Source organism: Chlorocebus sabaeus, chromosome 11 (genome assembly GCF_047675955.1).
Source record: "Chlorocebus sabaeus isolate Y175 chromosome 11, mChlSab1.0.hap1, whole genome shotgun sequence".
In the NCBI taxonomy this organism is placed as follows: domain Eukaryota; kingdom Metazoa; phylum Chordata; class Mammalia; order Primates; family Cercopithecidae; genus Chlorocebus; species Chlorocebus sabaeus.
Genome location: NC_132914.1, coordinates 104,138,164 through 104,159,099, shown reverse-complemented (window position 1 = coordinate 104,159,099; position 20,936 = coordinate 104,138,164). Strand labels below are relative to the sequence as shown.

At 38.1% G+C, this 20,936-nt stretch overlaps 1 protein-coding gene across 4 annotated transcripts in view; it reads right to left on the bottom strand.

The window, feature by feature from the left end:
- The window catches only part of TMEM263 (transmembrane protein 263), a 23,170-nt gene extending 2,234 nt beyond the window's left edge, over positions 1–20,936 (bottom strand). Inside the window, exons 1-3 of one of the 4 annotated variants that reach the window (XR_005239870.2) lie at positions 20,614–20,936; positions 9,073–9,142; positions 4,931–5,469 (exon numbers count right to left, since the gene is read on the bottom strand). Coding sequence is in view for 3 of the 4 variants with exons in the window: in XM_008004548.3 (XP_008002739.2) it covers positions 5,183–5,469; positions 9,073–9,136 (351 nt within the window). In the remaining variant the exon portion in view is untranslated. Of the gene's footprint in view, positions 1–2,539; positions 5,470–9,072; positions 9,143–12,568; positions 12,593–19,492; positions 19,702–20,613 lie in introns of those variants that run through there. The other 3 variants (XM_008004548.3, XM_073021067.1, XM_037996585.2) reach the window with 3 other exon arrangements.

Sequence of the window (20,936 nt, the reverse complement as noted above, 5' to 3'; positions counted from 1 at the left end):
TTTGAAATAAATGGAGCTTTTTAGAAAACATTCTGAAAATCCAGGTCTGCCTGTAAGAGAAAGTGGGTGATGGTTAGTACTAATTTTAGGGGTGGTGGTTCAAGTTTCCATTTCTGAACCTTGTTCCAAGATAAACACACCCAGATAAAGAACTGACTCACTTTCAGCTGTGAAGTCTGAACTTTGTAACAAATGCACAGCCAAACAACTGACTGACATCTGTGCACTATTTGTACATGGCTTAAGTATAATGAAAAAATTATGAAAAATGCAGGCAGTATCCTCACTCTTCACTCCTTCAGCAAATGCAAGTAACCCTTACTATCCAAATCTGTTCGCCTCCTAGAGGGAGCTCTGTATGTAAGTGCTTTACGATTCTAAAAGTACCATTGTTCACTGTTCTACGGATGAGGAGACTCAGGGTAAGTCACTTACCCAAGGTCATGCAGTAATGTTTGTTCAAGAAGAATAGCAGCTAGTACAGTTAGAGGGTCGAGTGGTTGGGAGGAGAGAGGCGGCACAGGTCCATGTAAGGAGCAGAATCTCATTTGAAGTGTGATGGGAAACCCTTGGGGAGTTTTTAGTTTATGCTTCTTGTCCTGACATAAAGAGTCAGTGGCACTCTTGCTCTTTCACTCTTAAGTGTCTCAGCTGGGAAGACATTATATGTGATATGGTTACCTTGGTAGTTAGATGTCAATTTTGAGATGCCTACTAGACATCCTAGGAGGAATGTCAAACAGGCAAATGGCTAAGTCTGGAGTTGAGTTTCATTCAGAACTGAAAATACATATTTGGGGATCATCTGCCTATCTATGATATTTAAAGCCATGGCTCTAGATTAGACTGCCTGGGGAGAAAAAAAAAAAGTGCAGATTTGGAGTAGGGTAGTTGGCCAAGCCTGGAAAAAGACTGGTCAAAGCAAGAAGTTGGTCACAGGAAGAAACAAGGACATGGTCAATAATAATGAAGCCACTGAGGGGTCAACTAAGATATAGAGAAGTGATGAATGGGTTTGGCAAAAAGGAAATAATTGGTTCACACTATATAGTGATTCTGGGCCAGGCACTGTGGCTCACACCTCTAATCCCAACACTTTGGGAAGCCAAGCAGGAGAATCACTTGAGACCAGGAGTTTGAGACCACCCTGGGCAACACAGTGAGATCCTGTCTCTACAAAAATTTTTAAAAATGTTTTAAATCAGCCTGGTGTGGTGGCGCACACCTCTAGTCCTAGCTACTTGGTAGGATGAGGCGGGAGGATGGCTTGGGCCCAGAAGATCAAGGCTGCAGTGAGCTATGTTCGTACCAGTGCACTGCAGCCTGGGTGACATCGAGTGTGAAAGCAAACATACAATAAAAGGGCATATTAGAAAGTTTGAGTGGCTACATGTACGTTGTGGCTATTAATTTAAAAGGAGACTAGTTAATACAGCAGCAAAATTTAAGTGCTCAGATCTAGGCACGGAGAACCAGAGGTAGTTACAGTTATAGAAATACATTTGTAGCTTACTCTAACTTGATTACATTCTTAATTATGCAGTATACTGACTTTATTTTCCCTTAGGGCCCATTCCATTGCTTTTGGCTTTTGAACCTCTGAAATTGTTCTGCGTTGCCTTTTTTTTTCCATTCGTATGTTCTAACTCAGATCTTCCTATGAAACAATTTTAAAAATTCAAAATCAGTAACATAGCAGGGGGATATATCCTTCCATTAAACACTAGAGTCAAATTCGGCTTCCTCTGTGAAAAAAAGCTCTTTAACAAAATTAGATTTTCTTCAATTTGTGTAAAATCACACTAAATTCATTGCTGTAGCAAAATGTAGTCACCGAAGTAAATATGATCACCTGAAAGACTTCCGGTAAGCTGCGAGTCAGACAGCCTGGTCAATCAAGCATACAGGCCGCAGTGAATGTCAACACTAGAATAACGGTCTAGTTACTGAGTAGCCCCATTTCTGTTCCTGGACATAAGCTGGAGAAGTTGTGACCTACATTAATTCGAAAGTGATATGGAAAATTCAACTAACATTGAAAGTTAGCCTGTTCTGTATTTGTAAGAGAATAACGATACTTCCTTCATAAGGCCCTCATGCTGATTAAATGAGAAGTATGGACACTACCTGGCAGGTATGCAGATGCCTAGTAAGTATCAATTTTCTACACTCCTCCCCACCCCTTTTAGTCATTTCTTTCCAGTGAGATGTCTAAGTTGGTTCCACAGCTACTTAGAACAGAGAGAAGTGTTCCCTGCTTTATAATCCCTCCATCAGTTTTCAAACTTTGTTGTACACAAGAATTACCCAGAGAGGTTGTTAAAATGCAGTCCTTGGCCCCACCTTGCAGGGATTTGGCAAGTTGGGGTAAAACCTAGAAATCTATACTCTTAATCTTTATTAGAGTTGCTTAAAATATATGTGTATTTCATGGTTGTGTCAGCATCAAAATACATGTTTGTACATTACTATCAAAAAAATTTTAAATTAGCTACAGCACTTTCTGAACTGCAACGTAACTAAAAATGGTAAGATCACCCTGTTTTAAAGTTTCCTTTATTTCTTTAGATCTTTATGAAACATTCCATCTTTTGCAGATCATAGTGCTTTATTAACAAATTCATGTGTTCTTTTCCCATCCCTTTAATACAAAAAAATTATTCATCAGTTATTTTCGTCTGACATTTCACTAAGTACAGAATGCATAATGTCAACATATTAGATCAGCCATTCAAGTGGGTCACATAAGTTAATCCTCATTGTGCCAAATACCCACTCAAAGGATAAGCTGAATAACAGATGCCTCCAGGTGTATACACTAACCTGAATTTCTTGATGTGAACTAGTCCTGTTTAACAGGTCAAATTGCTAGTCTTTCTAAGTAAACTAAAAGAGACTGAAGTATACAGCTGTACATACATATCATCAAATGGTAAGTTCATTTCAACAAGAACCTCTATAACTAACTGTACATTTGTACAGTTTTCTGCTATCATTGCAAAAGCCCCTCTGAACAAAGTTATAGTTTAGAATTTAAAACAATCTTGATGAGACAAAACGTACCGGGTGGCTTTTCTGTAGCAGAAATTAATTACAACCATTTTTCCTCAAGCAATTTTAAAGACAGGCAAAGTTGAAAATAAATATGCAAGCATACACTAAACAAAATGTCTATACTGAGAAATTCAGATACAAAGCACAGTGGAGTCTACAACTGTAGAAGTTAGAAATACAAACTAGCAATGAAGCAATAATTTCTTCCAAATAGCAGGAAACAAGTTCTCCAATACCATTATTTAGATAATTATTTAGTGCTCACCTGTTGATTTTAGGTTTTTTTAATCCCGTTTGCTGATTATGACATTTGACCAGAATCCCAACAAATACCTTAAATCATACTGCATGAAATAAATGACCATTTAATTCCTGATTAGTTGAACTCCTTAATGACTTCAGTTTTGTATATAATAGAAAGGTTCAAGAACCTTTGTAGATTTGCTTACAATTGCTGCTGGTATTTATGAAAGCTTTTAAAAATTATGTTATATTCTTATCCATTTGTTGATTCCACATTAATGTAATTCTCTTAAGTATTTTATAAACAAGCCTTGGGTGTTAGAATGGTCTGTTTCAAATTTTCAGGCACGCTATCTTGACTGACTTACTGCAAGGTATCACCCCCCTTTCCTCCCCTCCATTTATGGAAAAAAAAAAAAAAAAGTTGGCAGAATGGAGACAAATTTTCAGATTTAAGTATAAAGAAATTTAAGATTTTCCCAGGCTTGGATTATAATCCTTGGTTGACAGGAATGCCAAGTATATATGCCAATTGTTAAATGTTTATGAAATTAAACATGAAACAAAAAGAAAATGAATTCCAGCTAAATCATACTGAGAAAGAATGAGACATGAGACATATTAATAAGATACAACACATTTATCATCCATAATCAAACACTTCAAATCCCTGACTAAAATTGGCTTGAAAAATGATACAAACTCTACAGCTGCTTTAAAGGACTGTAAGATAACGTGTTTTTAAAGCCTACATAAACCACTGAAGCACTTTTGTATATTTTATATTCAAAACTAATCTATGGAGCTCATTTCATTCCATTTAGAATAGTAAGTCCTCACATATTTATGGTTACTTTTACAGTGTTTTTAAAAAAGGAGTACTGCTAATAATTTAAGACATCCTAAACACAGAATAGGTGTGAAGGCTTCTTTTTATATTTTGGGTGTTTTAGGTAATTTTTAAGAACTTAAATTATTTGTTCCTCCTTAATAACTCTTCCAAAATACCTTCTGACCAGTAAGTAAATGTTCCTTAGGCACTGTGAGGTGTATTAATGATGAAGCATGAACCCAGGCTGAGAAGTGTACAATTTAATTTTAACTACTGCCAGAACAGTTAACAAGCCCTGTCTTATCCACTGACAGCAGGAAATGCCTTTACCACACTACTCCTGAGATTCTAAAGAGGGAAAACTAATTTCACAAACAACCTTTAAAAGAATCCATAGATGACTCTAAGAACAGCACATATTCAGGGTATTAGAAAAGATGTTTTCTTTTGTAAGGCATCAATGATTAAAATAATAAAACGCATGTTTACTAACAAAAGATGGTTAACATTATCATAAAACCATTTATCTTTTCTTTTTAAACTTCTCTAATTCCTGCTAATTTTGCCAGCTTAAATAAGAAATGAATGCCACTTGGCCTAATCAACTGTGGTTATAAAAAACTAAGACATCTGAAACTATTAGGCACATCAAAGGTACGGCTTATGTAATTCAAGGTTCCCTTAAGGGGCAGGTGAGTTACCTGGCACATTATACATATGGAACTGTGAAGATCATCTACTAAATTCAACTTTCACATTTTTAGTCAAACTGAAAGACTTATAGTAAATATTCAAACATACCATATCTTCAGTTACAACTGAGTAAGTGTAACATTTTACCAGATAAAAAGCTGGAACTTAAGTATGAGAAACCTTCATACACTGTGCTTGTATTGGTCTCTTCTTTTTAGATGAAAGCCAGTCATCAATACTTTCAACACAGCAGTTTAGAAGATAAACGTCCAAAACAGTTGACTTGGTTGTAGTCCATAATTTAGCAATTCAATGCCACTGGCATTATAGTGCTGTGGAGCACAAGTGTATCTCCATATTTTAGTCAGATTTGTCTTTCTTCTTTCCTGTTAAGGGCACTTTGTTTACAACAGCAGACCCAACAGCTGTAACACCTCCAGCCACAGCAGATACACCCCCTTTCACCAGCCCTATTCCCACGGAAGGCACAGTTGTAACAGCTGTCTTGGTCACTTCCAGACTCTTTCCACCAATCCAAGCCACACCACCAATGGTAGCACCAACAGCTCCCTTTGTAACACTGAAGATACCCCCAGTCACACGGGACAACATGCCTGGTTGCTGCTGTGGGTGATCTTTCATTGAACCTAATGAGAGAAAATATCATGAGACAATCAAATATAAGTCTTTAAAAGAGCAGTACACATCATTAAGTAACCTAAGACTTCCTCACAATGAGGAGGTTGATTTGATAAGGCCAACCACACCAATTTAAAGATACTGAAGAGCTCTTCCTTCAGGGCATAGTTGTACATGTTTTTACAATATCTTGGTCTAATGCTAAGTCTTAGTATCTATGAGAAGAAATGCTTTAGAAACTAGACAACTTTTGTAAAACAGAATCCTATTTTAAATGTTTCCTTGATTTACGGTTTTGTTAACAAATAACCTTTATTTTATATCCTAAAAGGAAGATGAAAAAATAAAAAGATAAACTATATTTGGCCTTCATTTCCTTGATAGAATTTCATCAATCATTACCGAAACAATCTTCTTTGTAAAAAGCAGTAGTTTTCAAGGTATGGTCTGGGACCACTGCAGATGCCGAAGACCATTTCAGGGGATCTACAAGGTAAAAACTATTTTCATAATATTATTAAAATACCATTTGTCTTTTCACTTTCTTTCTATCATGAGTCTACAGCAGTTTTCCAGAAGCAGAATGATGTATAATACAACAGACTGAATGCAGAAGCAGCTGCAAGAATGTAGCTGTCTTGCATTAATCCTAACATTAAAGAGATTTGCTAAAATGTATAAACCAGTATCACCTTGCTCACCATTTCCACAATTTTTTTTTGTTTTGAAAGAATTACTATTCACAAAAACATTTTAATTATGTTAATATGGGTTCTTTTAATGAATAAAATATTCAAATTTCTCAGTTTTTATTGCTAATATGGTAAATACTGACAAAGACATAGCTCTTTGGGGCCTTAATTTTTGAGACTGAAAGACATCCTGAAACCAAAAAGTTTAAGAACCCCTATTAAGTAAATATATTTGGGTGTCTGCTCTATGTCTCCCTTACTGACATATTGAAAGAGCTAACACTATATAAGAATAAAAAACTATTCATCATTTAAAATCATGTTATCTACCTAAAAAATGATTTTTATTCAGACATAAGTAGGACAGAGAAACTACAGCTATGGCTAACACTTAAAATTACTGCCACCATAATTCTTATGAAAGACAGTGTGTGCTTTAAGTATCTAGTTTTTGAAAACTAGAGGTATCTCCCATAAAAGGTAATAGCAATATGAAAAATTAAGCTGTATCTAAGTCATTAGTTTATTTTCTTTGTTTTTTTTTTAATAGAGCCACATATATTAGCATGTAAACTCAAACTTAGGAATAAAATGACTAGCAGAAAGATTTCATAAAAATTTGCACCAGTTTAAAATGAACACAGGTCTTTTCTCGTTAGTAACCTAATAATTTAAGCAGCAACAACACATAAGCATTGGTGTTTTTCTAAACTTCATGGAAAAATATTTGGTACTTACACAATTCAAGCTTTACCTCTAAAAAAGAAGGAAATTACTGGGTACATAAGTCCAACTAAGAGCACCAAAGCTACTAGAATCTAGCAGAATGAGGTTCTCAGAGAAGGTATCATGGGGAAACTGATAATATTTGATGGAGAAAATAAAAAATTCTGAAAACTGAGCTTTCCAATGCACAAGGCACAAATTTACCTTGAGACAGTTTTTCTTTTCATTGTTTGAAGATTTTACATTGTATCACAAGTGGGAAAATCTCACTGACTAGTCAAAATATCTTTACAAAATAGTGCATAAATACAAAAACACAGCAATAGCTATGAATTTTAAAAACCAAATATTTTATTAAAACTAATAAGTATAGTTAATACAAATTTTTTGATGACTGAAGTAAAGGACTTAAGATATAGATGAGCATTTGCATATATTAGTTATAAAATTATTATGGAAAGGATTACATAATTGATAATTCTTCTGTAATCAAGGTTACTAGTCCTAGGAAAAAAGGCAAAATCCTGATTTGAGGCTACAACAGATAACTGCCTCATGCCAAATATCTCATTAGTAAAACTGTCTTGCCATGCCAAATTTGGTACACATGCATTTAAAGAAGACAAATAATTTTTCTTAATCAAATCAGATAAATAATTAATGCAGCTGATCTCTTTAATTACAGTGTACTCTTAATTATCACCATATAAATTATCTGCTTTGCAGATTCGTCTTGTTTAGTGGTTGGCATAGAAAGACATTCTGCTTTGTTCTCTTCCTTGATAATCATGCCCCTGGATGGCCTTTATTTATCCCTTTCCTGATTTCTTTCTCACAAAGTCCTTGTTAACTTTCTCACTGAGCCCTAACTTTTCAAAACTCCATGGTTCCAGACGTAAAAATGTAAGGCATGAGTTAGTAATTTTCCAGGCTATTCATCCACCAAACTAAACCTAATCAGCTAGGTTTTGTATTGTTTTGTTTTGTTTTGTTTTTTGACACAGAGTCTCACTCTGTCGCCCAGGCTGAAGTTCAGTGGCACGATCTTAGCTCACTGCAACCTCTGATAGTTCTTTTGAATTCTTTTTGGCTTAAGTGTAAACTCTTTGTTCCTATTTTCCTAGCAATTTCATTTTTGCCTACCAATATAAGAAATATATAGGAAGAAAATTTTAGACAATGGTTAACAGAACTAGGAAAAAATATATAATACCTAGAGTCACAACCTCCAGCCCTAGTAATCAACATGCAATTCTCCAAGGACATCACTATTTGGATTAAGTTTAGTAACAGTCTATACCAAAAACATGCCTCTAGTAATTTTCTGTATGTACTCAGGACATTCAGGTGTGTTTCCAAGGGTTTTTGAAGAATTAAAATGATTCATGGTATCACAATTTTCAAACTAAAAGAGAATTATGACTTAAAAACAAATGAAGCAGACCCCAAGATCATGTGTTAATAGAGGAGGAGAGCTACCAATTACAATGTAATGAATAATAGGAGTTTAACAACAAATCTCTAATGCCTCTTGAATTAGGCTGATTTTGTATGCAGGATATCAAAACTAAACACAGTCCATCCTTCCTCTGTATCCATCCTCACCCTTTACAAATGAAAGGATACTCATACTTCTAAAATGGTCTTAAAAGAAGAATGACAGGAAAATATTATGCCTTACATGGTAAAATTGTGTCCCTATTCACCACTATCTGTGCTTTCTTATTAGAGGCTAAAAATGTTATCTTCAATTATTTTGGGGACATATTTACTGACAAGGTAAACAGGTTATATTTCTTTACATTTAATTTAAAAATCAGGGCTGGGAGTGGTGGCTCACACCTGTAATCCCAGCACTTTGGGAGGCCGAGGCAGGTGGATCACCTGAGGTCAAGAGTTCAAGACCAGCCTGATCAGCATGGTGAAACCCCCGTCTCTACTAAAAATACAAAAAATTAGCTGGGTGTGGTGGCGGGCACCTGTAATCCCAGCTACTTGGGAGGCTGAGGCAGGAGAACTGCTTGAACCCAGGAGGTGGAGGTTACAGTGAGCCGAGATCATGCCATTGCACTCAGCCTGGGTGACAGAGCAAGACTCTGTCTCAAAAAAAAATTAAAATTAAAATTAAAAAATAAAAACAGAACTTTAATTCAGTATATTTTTCCATTCTTAGTGTTACAGATGTATACTTACCTTCTGGTGGTTCATCATTAAGGTATGATGGGATTTCTTGTTGATTTTTATCTGTCTGATTCATGATCTCCTAAAAAAAATATATATATATACATTTCATTTTAACCTCAACATATGAGACTACCTCTTGTCACATGCTAAATTGTGATTTCATCAACATTATTCAGATAAACAACATTTTATACCCACTCTACAACTAGTCTCCGTCTTGTTTCTCTCCTACTTCAAACTGTGGCATTTAATACTTTAAATTGTACCAGTTGACAATATAAATCTTATGTGAAACACCCACCAAAGAGTGGCAGTCACAGTGTAAGTTTTCCTACGTTGTTACTCTGGTGCTTCAACTACAAATGAATGTTAATCACTGAAAGAGAGCTGGAAGGTAGGGGTTAGCCAACCAAAATGTTGTTTCCTCCTACAGAATACTGGTTAACTTAATTGTGACTTATTTCACAATAGACTTAAAGAAAAAAGTATACCATAACTAAAAAAGGTGTTCCCCAGACAGAATGGCTATTATTAAAAAGTCAAAATATAACAGATGCTGGCAAAGCTGCAGAAAAAAGAATGCTTATACACTGCTAGTGGGAATGTTAATTAGTTCAGCCACTGTGGAAAGCAGTTTGGAGATTTCTCAAAAGAACTTAGAACTACTATTCAACCCAGCATTCCCATTTCTGGTTATAACTCAAAGGAATAATCATTCTACCACACACGTGTGATGTTCATCACAGCACTACTCACAATAGCAAAGACATGGAATCAACCTAAATGCCCATCAACAGTGGACTGGATAAAGAAAATGTGGTACATATACATCATGGAATACTATGTAGCCATAAAAAAGAATGAGATCATGTCCTTTGCAGCAACACAGGTGGAACTGGGGGTCATGATCCTAAGTGAATTAACGCTGGAACAGAAAACCAAATACTGCATTTTCTCCCTTATGAATGAGAGCTAAACACTGAGTACACATGGACACAAAGAAGGTAACAAGAGACAGCAGGGCCTGCTTGTAGGTGGCGAGAGGAAGGAGAGTGAGGGTCGAAAAACTACCTACCTGGGTGATGAAATAATCTGTACACCCAACCCCCACAACACAGGATTTTACCCATGTAAAGAATCTGCACATGTACTCCTGACCCTAAAAGTTGAAAAAATAAATAAATACTAAGGTGTTCTATCTGAGAAAGTCCTTAAAAAAAAGACATCCCACTCTTGTAATGACACCACCCATCTGAATCAGTAACAGATCAATTTTAATGACTTTCTGCTGTTCTTAGAGCTCTTATGAACAGAGGCAGTAACAGAATTCAAAATTTACTGTAAAAAATATATATATTATACTATGATTAACTCTTAAGTAGTAAGGGAACCTAAGAAATAAAATAAGCTGTGCTGCAGTAAGGAAAACATGATTAAAATTTTATTTTCCCAATTTCCTTTACTATCATAAAACACTGCCTTTTAAATTCACTTGAGTAAGTCAAGATTAGAGCAAGTCAAGATTGGTCTAAAAGTGTTCTTTATAATATACTGTCTGGCTTGGCCAGAAAACTAAGGTTGTGATCCCAGCAGTCAACTAAGTATTTCCTAGTCATACATCCTTGGAGTCCAAATTATTGTATGTGTACATATACAATAGGTATTAAAAGGGATATTGTGAAAATTAACAATGTAGTTCAATACATTAATTAACAAACACTGATTAAGCACCTACTCCTGGGCAGACAATGTTTTAGGTGCATGGAGTACAGTAATCAATACAGATGGAAAAAATCTCTGCCATCATCAAACGGATACTCCAGTGGGGAAAGGCAATAAATAAACACAGAGTATTCTATGTCAGCGGTATTTATATACTATGGAGAAAAAGGGACGGATAAGGAGAGGGTGTGATTTTTTTAATTAAGTTTTTCTTTTTTTTTTTTTTTTTGAGACAGAGTCTTGCTGTTACCCAGGCTGGAGTGCACTGGCATGCTCTCAGCTCACTGCAACTCTGCCTCCCAGGTTCAAGCAATTCTTCTGCCTCAGCCTCCCGCGTAGCTGGGACTACAGTCGCGCATCACCATGCCTGGCTAATTTTTGTATTTTTAGTGGAGATGGGGTTTCACATGTTGGCCAGGCTGGTCTCGAACTCCTGATCTCAGGTGATCCGCCTGCCTCAGCCTTCCAAAGTGCTGGGATTACAGGCATGAGCCACCGCACCTAGCCAGGGATGGATGGGGAGAGGATATGATATTTTAGATAGGATAGTCTGTGAAGGCTTTACTGCGATGACACTCAAAGAAGGTAAGGATACAAGATATTTAGGTGAAGAGTCTTTGCAGAAGAAGCAATAGCAAGAGCAAAGGCCCTGATGTGGGAGCTTACCTGGATCAGCAAGAAGGAACAGCCAGTAAAGTGTGGCAGGGTGGCATCAAGGGCAGAAGGAGAGGAAGTCAAAGAGTGAGGTCTGGATCAATGTAGGCCCTTGAAGGCGAAGATGGAGAGTGGCTCTTAACTGAGTGAGATGGCAAACTAGTAAAAGGCACTGAACAAAAGAGTAAGGTGATCTTTTAAAAGATCATTTTGGCTGCTGTGGGAAATACAAGCAATAGGAGAACAACAGCAGAGGCAGAAAGTCCCATTAGGAAACAACTTCAATAATTCAGGCCAAAAAATGTTGGTGGCTTGGATGAGGGTGGTAGAGGCAGAGGTTGTGAGAAGTGGGAATTTTCAAAGGTGGTTTTAACTTCATGGAATTCATCTTGTTATGCCTTTAAAACCTAAATCCTATTTAAGATGAGACTTCTCTGCACCCCTACTGAGTCCAGCAGCAAATGCTGTGTTTAATAAATATCTTTCAATTGCTCTAGTGAAAATCCTGACTCAGGTCATTTATCAGTGGCACCTAATCTTATCCTGGTTTGATTTGAGAATTTAGCACATCATCCCAAACATAAGATTTAAAAAGGAATAGTAAAGCTAAGTAATCTCTCACAGAAAAACCAGGAAGAATTTCAGCTGATGCATTACTGGGAAAAGAGGTTCTTGACAGATATGCCTTAATTTTAAAATCCCCAAATCACAAAGGTACATTTATTACCATTCACATTTATATTTTCTTTGATCTATCATCATGGTAAGATCATAACAAATTATACAGGATGGTGGTTAAGGCTCTGGGGTCAGAGTGCCTGAGTTTGAATCTCAGCTTGACCATAAGCTGTACAGAAAAGGATAAATAACTTCATTAAATACTTGCTGTTTAGGGTAGTTAAAAATTAAAGACAATTCTAGCCTTAACTCTAAGATAAGAATACTATTTAACATATTCCAAAACAAAACATGCACAAATTCCTGGAAGAATATGTGTCCCTTCTGAGAAATGATGATTTTGAAGCCACTTACTTCCCTACTAGACTATTAATTTCAAGAGGACAGACACCTTTGTCCAACTTGTTCATCATGGTAATCTCAGTACTATATATTAATACCATACACTTACACACAAATCCAGGAGATCACTTGGCTGGTCAATCAACAGAAGGTACCATACCCTACAGAGAAATATGGGAAATTACATATGCCCAACCATCTTACATGTTTTAACTGGAGTTTAAAAATACGTGTGATTATGACTGTAACTGCATACATTTCAAAACTGACTTTCTGGTGCCTACCCCATAAATCCCTACCAACAGTCTTACCTTTTATTTCTAATACAGTCTCCCTTAAAAACAATTATTTTTCTATATCCTATCTTGTAATTAAGAAAAAGACCACAATTTTAAAAAATTAGTTCTGCTTTATGAGAGCATAACACATATGCAATTTAATCTAAATAATATGAATTGACTTCATCCTTCTGTGGGTAGTCAATAAGAAGCCATGAGCAGAGTTATACTGTCATATCTGTGCCTTAAGATGCTAACTGAAGCAAGAAGAGATGGAAGGACAGAGAGATTAATACAGTAAGTGGCTATTTCAGTAGTCCAGTAAGATAGAATGACAGTCTAAACTCTGCCAAATTTTCATGTCTAAATAAATGCTTTGGACCAAAATACCAGGGTCACCTTTGAATTCTGCTTTTCTTTTACATTCCCATCTAATTATCAGTAAATTCTGTTGCCTAAATAAATCCAGAATATAACCACTTCTCATTACCTCTACTGTTACCACTTTAAGCCATCATAATCTCTTACTTGTACTGCTGCAAAATCTCTGAATGGGTCTCTGAGCTTCCACCTTTGTTCTTCTTTCAGTCCAGTCATGTCATACTCTGCTTAAAATCCTCCAACTGCTTCCTATTTTGCTTAAAATAAAATTCAGAGTCCTTATACCTTTGCCTTTGAGGCCAGATATTTAATTGCCATCTCCACTATTCCACCTCTTGTTCATTCCAGTCTAGTAACACAGAGTTCCTTGTCTATCCTTTCCTCAAAGTCTTTACCCGAGTATATGTACATGGCTCAAGTCCTTCTGCAAATGTCCCCTTATCAGAAGATGTTCCCTGACCACCTTATAATAGATGCGCACCCTCCACTCTTATCATTTTCACCTAATCTGTTTACTTTGGGTCTCCCCCAATTAAAATGTAAGCTCCACGAGAACAAATGCTTGGTTTGTTCACTACTCTATCACCAGAGACTTAATCAATGATGCATGGTGGACACTCATATACTTGAATTTTTTGTAAGAAGTAGAATGTAACTTGGGTATTAATGTGAGATGAAAGGGAGAATCTAATGTCATATTTCTAGTATAAGACAGAGATGATGAACACAGAGAACATCAGAAGAGAAACGTTTTGAAAGAAGATGAAGGACTTGTTTCTGAACAAGCTGTATTTGAAATACCTTCAGGGCATCCACAGACGTTCAGCAGGCAATTGGATTTAAGGGGCCAGAGACTCAGCATAAAGTTTGAGTTAGAGTTGAGGTTCTAAAAGCAGTTGGAAGTGATAGTTGAAGCTCTGAGCAGTCGGTGATATGATCAAGGAAAAGAGTGATGAGAAGCCAACTGACAGTCTTAATTGGCCAGCTCATAATTAAGAGGTGAGCAAAAGAGAAGCCAGCAAAAACAAACAAAACACATCTGGAAATGAAAAATGAGTACAGCCTCATGGAAAGCAAGAGAGGAATTTATAAGCTTCCAAAAGACACACATTATGCAGATTTTAAAATAATTTATGATCAAATACTACAGAAATATGCTAATGCTATATTTAGAGACTATAAAAGGCATATGTCATCATACCCAATTTTTTTTTAAATGCATACAAAAAGACTGGAAGAAAGTATGCCAAAGTATTAATAAAGATGCCATGGGGAGTAGAAATACATAAGTTTCACATTTTACATACACATGCATGAAGTAGTATATATAGCATTTATATATTTATTATATATAGTATTTGTATATAGTTTTCAATACATATACATGGAAATATGCATAGTTAAATACATATAGAAATATGCATAGTTAACTAATGTCTATAAATTTTCTACCATAAAAATGTATTGCTTTTATAATTAAAGAAAAATACATATTTTCAAGTCTTGGAAATCAGTGATATTCATAAATCATATTTTTAAGATTACATAGTTCATCTAATCCTAATTATTCTAAGTTTTAGCCACAGATGAAGTTAATAATCTAAAAAACAATGTACTTGAATCACATGATGCTTTAAGAAAATGATATCACTGAGTTTTGTTCACAGTTATGTCTTGGGTAAGGAAATCCTGACAAACAGCCTTACGCAGGTTATTACTATATTAACTGTACAATACTGTTAAAGACATTACCCACTATAACACTTAATAGCTCTGATACTGAACTCCACATAAGAAATTTCTTCAGAGGTAATTATTCAGAAAATGTCTTGTTTCCCCCAAATATTTAGTATGTTTTTCTTAAAGATTTATGCATTTTTATATTTAAAACACACAAAGGTGTAATGTCTTCCTTCTCTTTGGCTTCCAGGAAGCTTATAGCTAAAATCCCAGCTCAACTAGGTAGGCCCCTGCATAGTTGTGTCCTATCTTCCTCCACACTTCCACACCTCCTCAAGACTGCTACTCGGATTGCTATTTCTCCCTGGCATGCAATTTGAATATCTTATTTACATATTTTACCAATTTGTTGGTACATGTTTTTGTTGTAAGCTGCGAGATAGTATTTGTGAGAAAAAGGAAAATATTGTAATCCCAGCACTTTGGGAGGTTGAGGTGGAATGCTTCAGCTAAGGAAGTCAAGACCAGGAAAACATAATGAGCATAATGAGACTTCATCTCTACAAAAATATAAATAAATAAATAAATAAATAAATAAATAAATAGACTGGGCATGGTGGCGCACGCCCATAGTCCCACATATTTGGAAGGATGAAGAGGAAGAATTACCTAAGCCCAGGAGGTTGAAGCAGCTGCAGTGAGCCATAATCGTGCCATTGCACTCCAGCCTGGGCAACAGAGCGAGACCCTGTCTCAAACGACAGGATAGGACAGGACAGGATGAAGACAGGTGGGGTGGGGAGGGGAGGGGAGGGGAGGGGAGGGGAGGGGAGGGGAGAGAATCCGCATATACTTTAAGCATCACAAGAAGAAATACATATCAATATATGGCCCAAATTTGGGGTTTAAAAAAAAGAAAACTCTAAGCTAGAGTCATGCTTTCCAAATGTACCTTTTTAAACACAAGGACTTAAGAATCCACAGGAGAGACATAATGCCTGCATTTTAATCTAGAGTAATGTAAAATACTGTTTTATTTTTAAATTCACACACAGTAAAAAGTAAAATGAAAAGTGCTTGAGCACTGTTTTTTTAAAGATAACTAGACTTTCAAGAGATTTCACTCTCGCCTGGGGCTGCTTCCGGGTATATTCTCAGACTTACCAGCTCTCCTTGCCAGTCCAACCACACTCCCACTCCCACACCCAGCATGAGTTCATTCTGGCCTTAAATTAGGAGTATTTCTGTAGAGGAGTGTGAAATGTAAAAAGCTAGATACTATTATATAGAAATATTCAGTTGCATTTAAAAATTTATTAGCAGTAGTTACCAACAGGATTATCAATAAACAAGAAAGTAGCAACTCTGGAGTCCTGCCGTGCCGGGCATGTTAACCTAGACTAGAGGAATACACTATTTAGAAAGCCTTGAAAGTCCTAAGTGCCACAAAGATAAGTTTCATTGAGACTAAAAAACAAAAACAAAACAAAACAAAAAAAACAAGGGCCAGGCACCGTGGCTCACACCTGTAATCCCACCACTTTGGGAGGCCAAGGCGGGTGGATCACCTGAGGTCAGGGGTTCGAGACCAGCCTGGCCAACATGGTGAAATCCATCTCTACTAAAAATACAAAAATTAGCCAGGCGTGGTGGCACACGCCTGTAATCCTAACTACTCAAGAGACTGAGGCAGGAGAACTGCTTGAACCCAGGAGGCAGAGGTTGCAGTGAGCCAAGATCTCACCACTGCACTCCAGCCTGGGTGACACGGCAGGACTCCATCTCAAAAAAAAAAAAAAAAAAAAAAAGATTAGTTTTGTTTTGATGTTTGGGTATCTTGTACATCACACCTTAATAGTCAGTATGTAGTATCAAAATTCCTCTAGAACTCTTAGGGTAATAAAACTTAGTATTAATTTTTATTAATTAAAAAGTCACAAGTATTTGACATTTTTTTTCCTGAATTCCTAATTTGATCATAAGACACTGAGTTACCTTATAAAGGTATCTGCTAAAATCCTTAACTGTGTCATCTGTACTTTTCATTCACATAAACCATTCCAAAGTCCTACACACAAATATGTGTCTAACTTTTAGTGATATTACCTCTTTATGGATATTACCACTTCGTTACTAAAGATAAACACTTTTTATATTACTATCCTGCTTATTATCACCATTGCAGGAGACCTGTTTCTCTTATAGTAGAAACTGTGAAGATAAATAGACCCCAATCTAAAACTTTGAAAGGTAAATAATCTACTAATAAAATTTAAGAGTATATATGTAGAGACAAGTATCAACTGACAGTAAAAATTTCACAATGGGCCTGTAATCCCAGCACTTTGAAAGGCTGAGGCAGGCAGATCACCTGAGGTCAGGAGTTCGAGACCAGCCTGGCCAACATGGCGAAACCGCATCCCTACTAAAAATAGAAAAATCAGCCAGGTGTGGTGGTGGGTACCTGTAATCCCAGCTACTAGGGAGGCTGAGGCAGGAAAATCTCTTGAACCTGGGAGGTGGATGTTGCAGTGAGTGGAGATCGCGCCACTGCACTCCAGCCTGGGCAAGAGAGCAAGACTCCATTCCGAAAAAAAAAATCAAAACGACCATTTTTAAATGTCACTCTTAAGTAATACATTATAATTATTAAATTCTATACAAACTATCTGCCCTGAACTCACTGAATCATTAATTCTACATATACTTGAGCCCTACTATGTGGCAGGCACGCTGGTATGCAATTAGGAGTTCAGTGTGATTAAGCACACACAGGCACTACTCTAAACCAGAGTTTACAATCCAGTGGGAATAGACTTTTCCAGCACTTGCCATTTAGTGAGTCATTCAAGAAACAAATTATATATTCAAGAAACAAATATATCTGCTCTCTAGGAGCTCAGAATGCACAAGTTTCTATTAAAAACATACTTTCTGGCTGGGCCTGGTGGCTCATGCCTATAATCTCAGCACTTTCAAAGGTCGAAGCAGGAGGATCGCTTGAGCCCTGGAGTTTGACAGCAGCCTGGGCAACATAGCAAGACTTCGTCTCTACCAAAAAAAAAAAAACAAAACAAAACAAAACAACACATACTGTTCTAAGGAAGGCAGTAATGACACACAATATCTTTAGATAAGTACAAATGATTTAACTTATTCTACAGACATAAATCAGTTCTACCTTTTGGTCCTGAAGTGTGAATAAACTATTACAATGCCAACTAAACTGGTTATAAGTGGGTTTTTAAGAAATTGTGCCATATGAAAGACCTCTTTGTTGTAGACTGTATATCATGACTACAAATTCATCAGCAGTTACATTAAGCATTGTAGAGATGGCGAGAAATAATTCTTGCCCAGTACAATAGTATCATAGATTTAGTAGCTGGCAAATATATTGAGCAAGGATTAACAACACAATTCCCTAAAGGATAATTTATTCCAATAATAGAAATAAGTAAACAAACACCTCTTGGGAAACTGGTTTTCTTTTTAAAGGAAAACAGATGAATCCATGTTGTTTGTGGGTTTCAGTAATATTTCATATATAAAGTTTTTATTCATAATAAAAAATTCTGAAAACAGTACATACATTTTCCTCTGGGTAGCACCACCCCTCTATACACCAAAGGAAGTTAAGTAACACTAACACGTTATATAAAGCTTAACTACAAAATACAGTGCACAAGTTTATCGGCAAAGCCACTTAAAACTACCTGTTATTCAACAGTAGGTGCCAATGTCCCTATAATAGAAAAAGACAACTATAAATGAATTAGCTAAATCTTTCTACATATTCTACCTAAAAGAACTTTGCCACATCCTCACTCCCATGTTTTAGCTTCTTTGCCAAACAACTGCAAAGAGATTCAAAAATATATTTATACAGAGCTCTAAAACATATACACCAACAAGCAGAGTACATTAAAACTCCAGCTGTTTTATGTTTTTCTAGTTAAACCAACTATCGGGAAGAGTCTGCTTTTAAAGATGGCCCCTGCCCATTAAATCAACAGCAAATAGGCTACAAGAAATGCTCTCAATCTAGCAAGGAAGAAAAAGTCATCTGCCAGTAAAACTTGTAAGTGCCCACCCAGACGAGTAATAACTGACAGCGCCAAAAAGGCAATTTTTAAGGGTTGTCCTTAAACGAAACATTAAGCAGAATTACAATACTCTATTAAACCAGAGAACCAGCACACCATCTTCACATTATTTCAACAGATATTTGCATTCCTACTATGTGTCAAACATTCTGTTAGGCACTGAGGCATCCTTGTGAACAAGCATACAAGGGCCTATTCTCAAGATGTTTATATATAATCCAGTGAGGTATCTTCCGGAAGCAGAAAAAAAGTAAATACCTAATAACTGAAACAAAGAAAGGTAAAGATTTTCCTGTAGTTAAAAAAAAAAAAATCAAACACATGCACACACACAGACACCTACCTGTATATTTGTCTAATGTAGCAACCGTTATAATTTCTAACGATGCTTTCTATAAATGGACAAATTTTTACTGAACTTGGTTTCTGGTAATCTGTTCTAACAAAGACTAAAGAAATGAAAGTGGAAAAAGCAAAACAGGATGCATATGGGTTTATCAAAGACTACTTCTCCCTTTCTTTTTAAAAAGTTAAGTATGGGCGCGCGCGCGCACACACACACACACACACACTGGCGCGCGCGTTTACCTGTTGGTGTGGTATCGATATTTCTGGGGAACCCTTGAGGGCACTCACACCAGCAGAAGTTTCAAAGGCTAAACAATAGCATACAGCAAATAATCACATATAGCAACTTTTTTCATTTGGAATTAGCAGCGTTCACAAGGACGCAAAAATCAAATTAAGAACCCTTCCCTTTTCTCTAGGTGTTTCCAAACCCTTCCGGGTGGCCCCTTCTCTCCCCACTGATCCCTTTAGGCTCTAGGCAAGCGTGTGTGTGTGTGTGTGTGTGTGTGTGTGTGTGTGTGTGTGTTTTCTTTAGCAGAGAGAGTGACGTGGCAGGAGGCAGAAAATGACCCTGGAGGCGCCGTGGCTAGCGCTGAGCTTGGCACCTCCTCCCTCCGCTCCACGTTGTACACCCAGCACACCCCCCACTCCCGAAGGGTTCCAGAATTTCTATGTAAGAAGGGTTTAGGACAAGCGATCTGATTGGAAGTGGGAGCTGGGGGATCGGTCTTGAAGCTGCGTGTGCAGAGCAGGCAGTTTTTATTTAGACTGGGAGGCAGTGACGGCACGGATGGGTGCTCCAGCACTCCCTGTCACCCCTGGGCGCCGCCAGCACCCTCTCCATTCCCACTTTTACTTTAGGTTAGGCGTGGGGATACAGCCTTCCTACCCAGGAAGAGCTATGGGGGTGTCGACTGGGGGACAAGTCATGTGTGCCTGAACCCAAGAGGGAGGTTTACCAACAGGTCAGGAGTTGCAGGGCAAGGAAGACCAGTACCCAAGCCCCTCCGCTGCATCCGCCTCCCAGGCTGCTGACGCCCCCCACCTCCCTCCTCCGTCCGCAACCCTGAACCCCCAGATGCTAAGAAGTCAGGCGGAGGCTTTCCAGGGGAGTGCCCAAGCTCCAATCGCGGCGTGGCAGTCAGCGACGTATAAGGAGTAGCAGCCCCAGAAGCGAACCTCCATCCGCCCCCAACTTCGTCCCGCCCCTCCCCCTTTCCCTCTCCGGCCTCGCCGAGGCCCAGCTGGGCAGCCAGGCCGGGCAGTGGGAGGTGAGGGGCAGGGGCACCGACGGCAGAGGGCGACGGAGGAGGGCAGGAAGCCGGGACTGCACCCCTGCCCTCGCATCCCGACTCACTCACCGCCAGGGTCGCGGCCAGCGCTAGGGCAGGAGCCGGGCGGAGGGAGCAGGCCGGCGCCGAGGAGAGCTGAGGCGGCCTGGGCGGCAGCTGCGGCCGGCACAACCCCGGGCAGTCGCGGCTCTGGAGGCGTCTTTTCAGGATGTAGAGCTGGAAAACTGTGGCGGCGACGGTGGAGGCGGCGGCCTCTGGCTGCGGACGTGGCGCCCGACGCGACCCGCCCCCTCCGCCGCCTCCTCAGCTCCCGCCTCCTCCCGCGGCTCCGGCTCCGGCTCCGAGGCGCACGCGCGCTCTTGCAGCCCGGGCCCCTCCCGCGCCCACCGGGC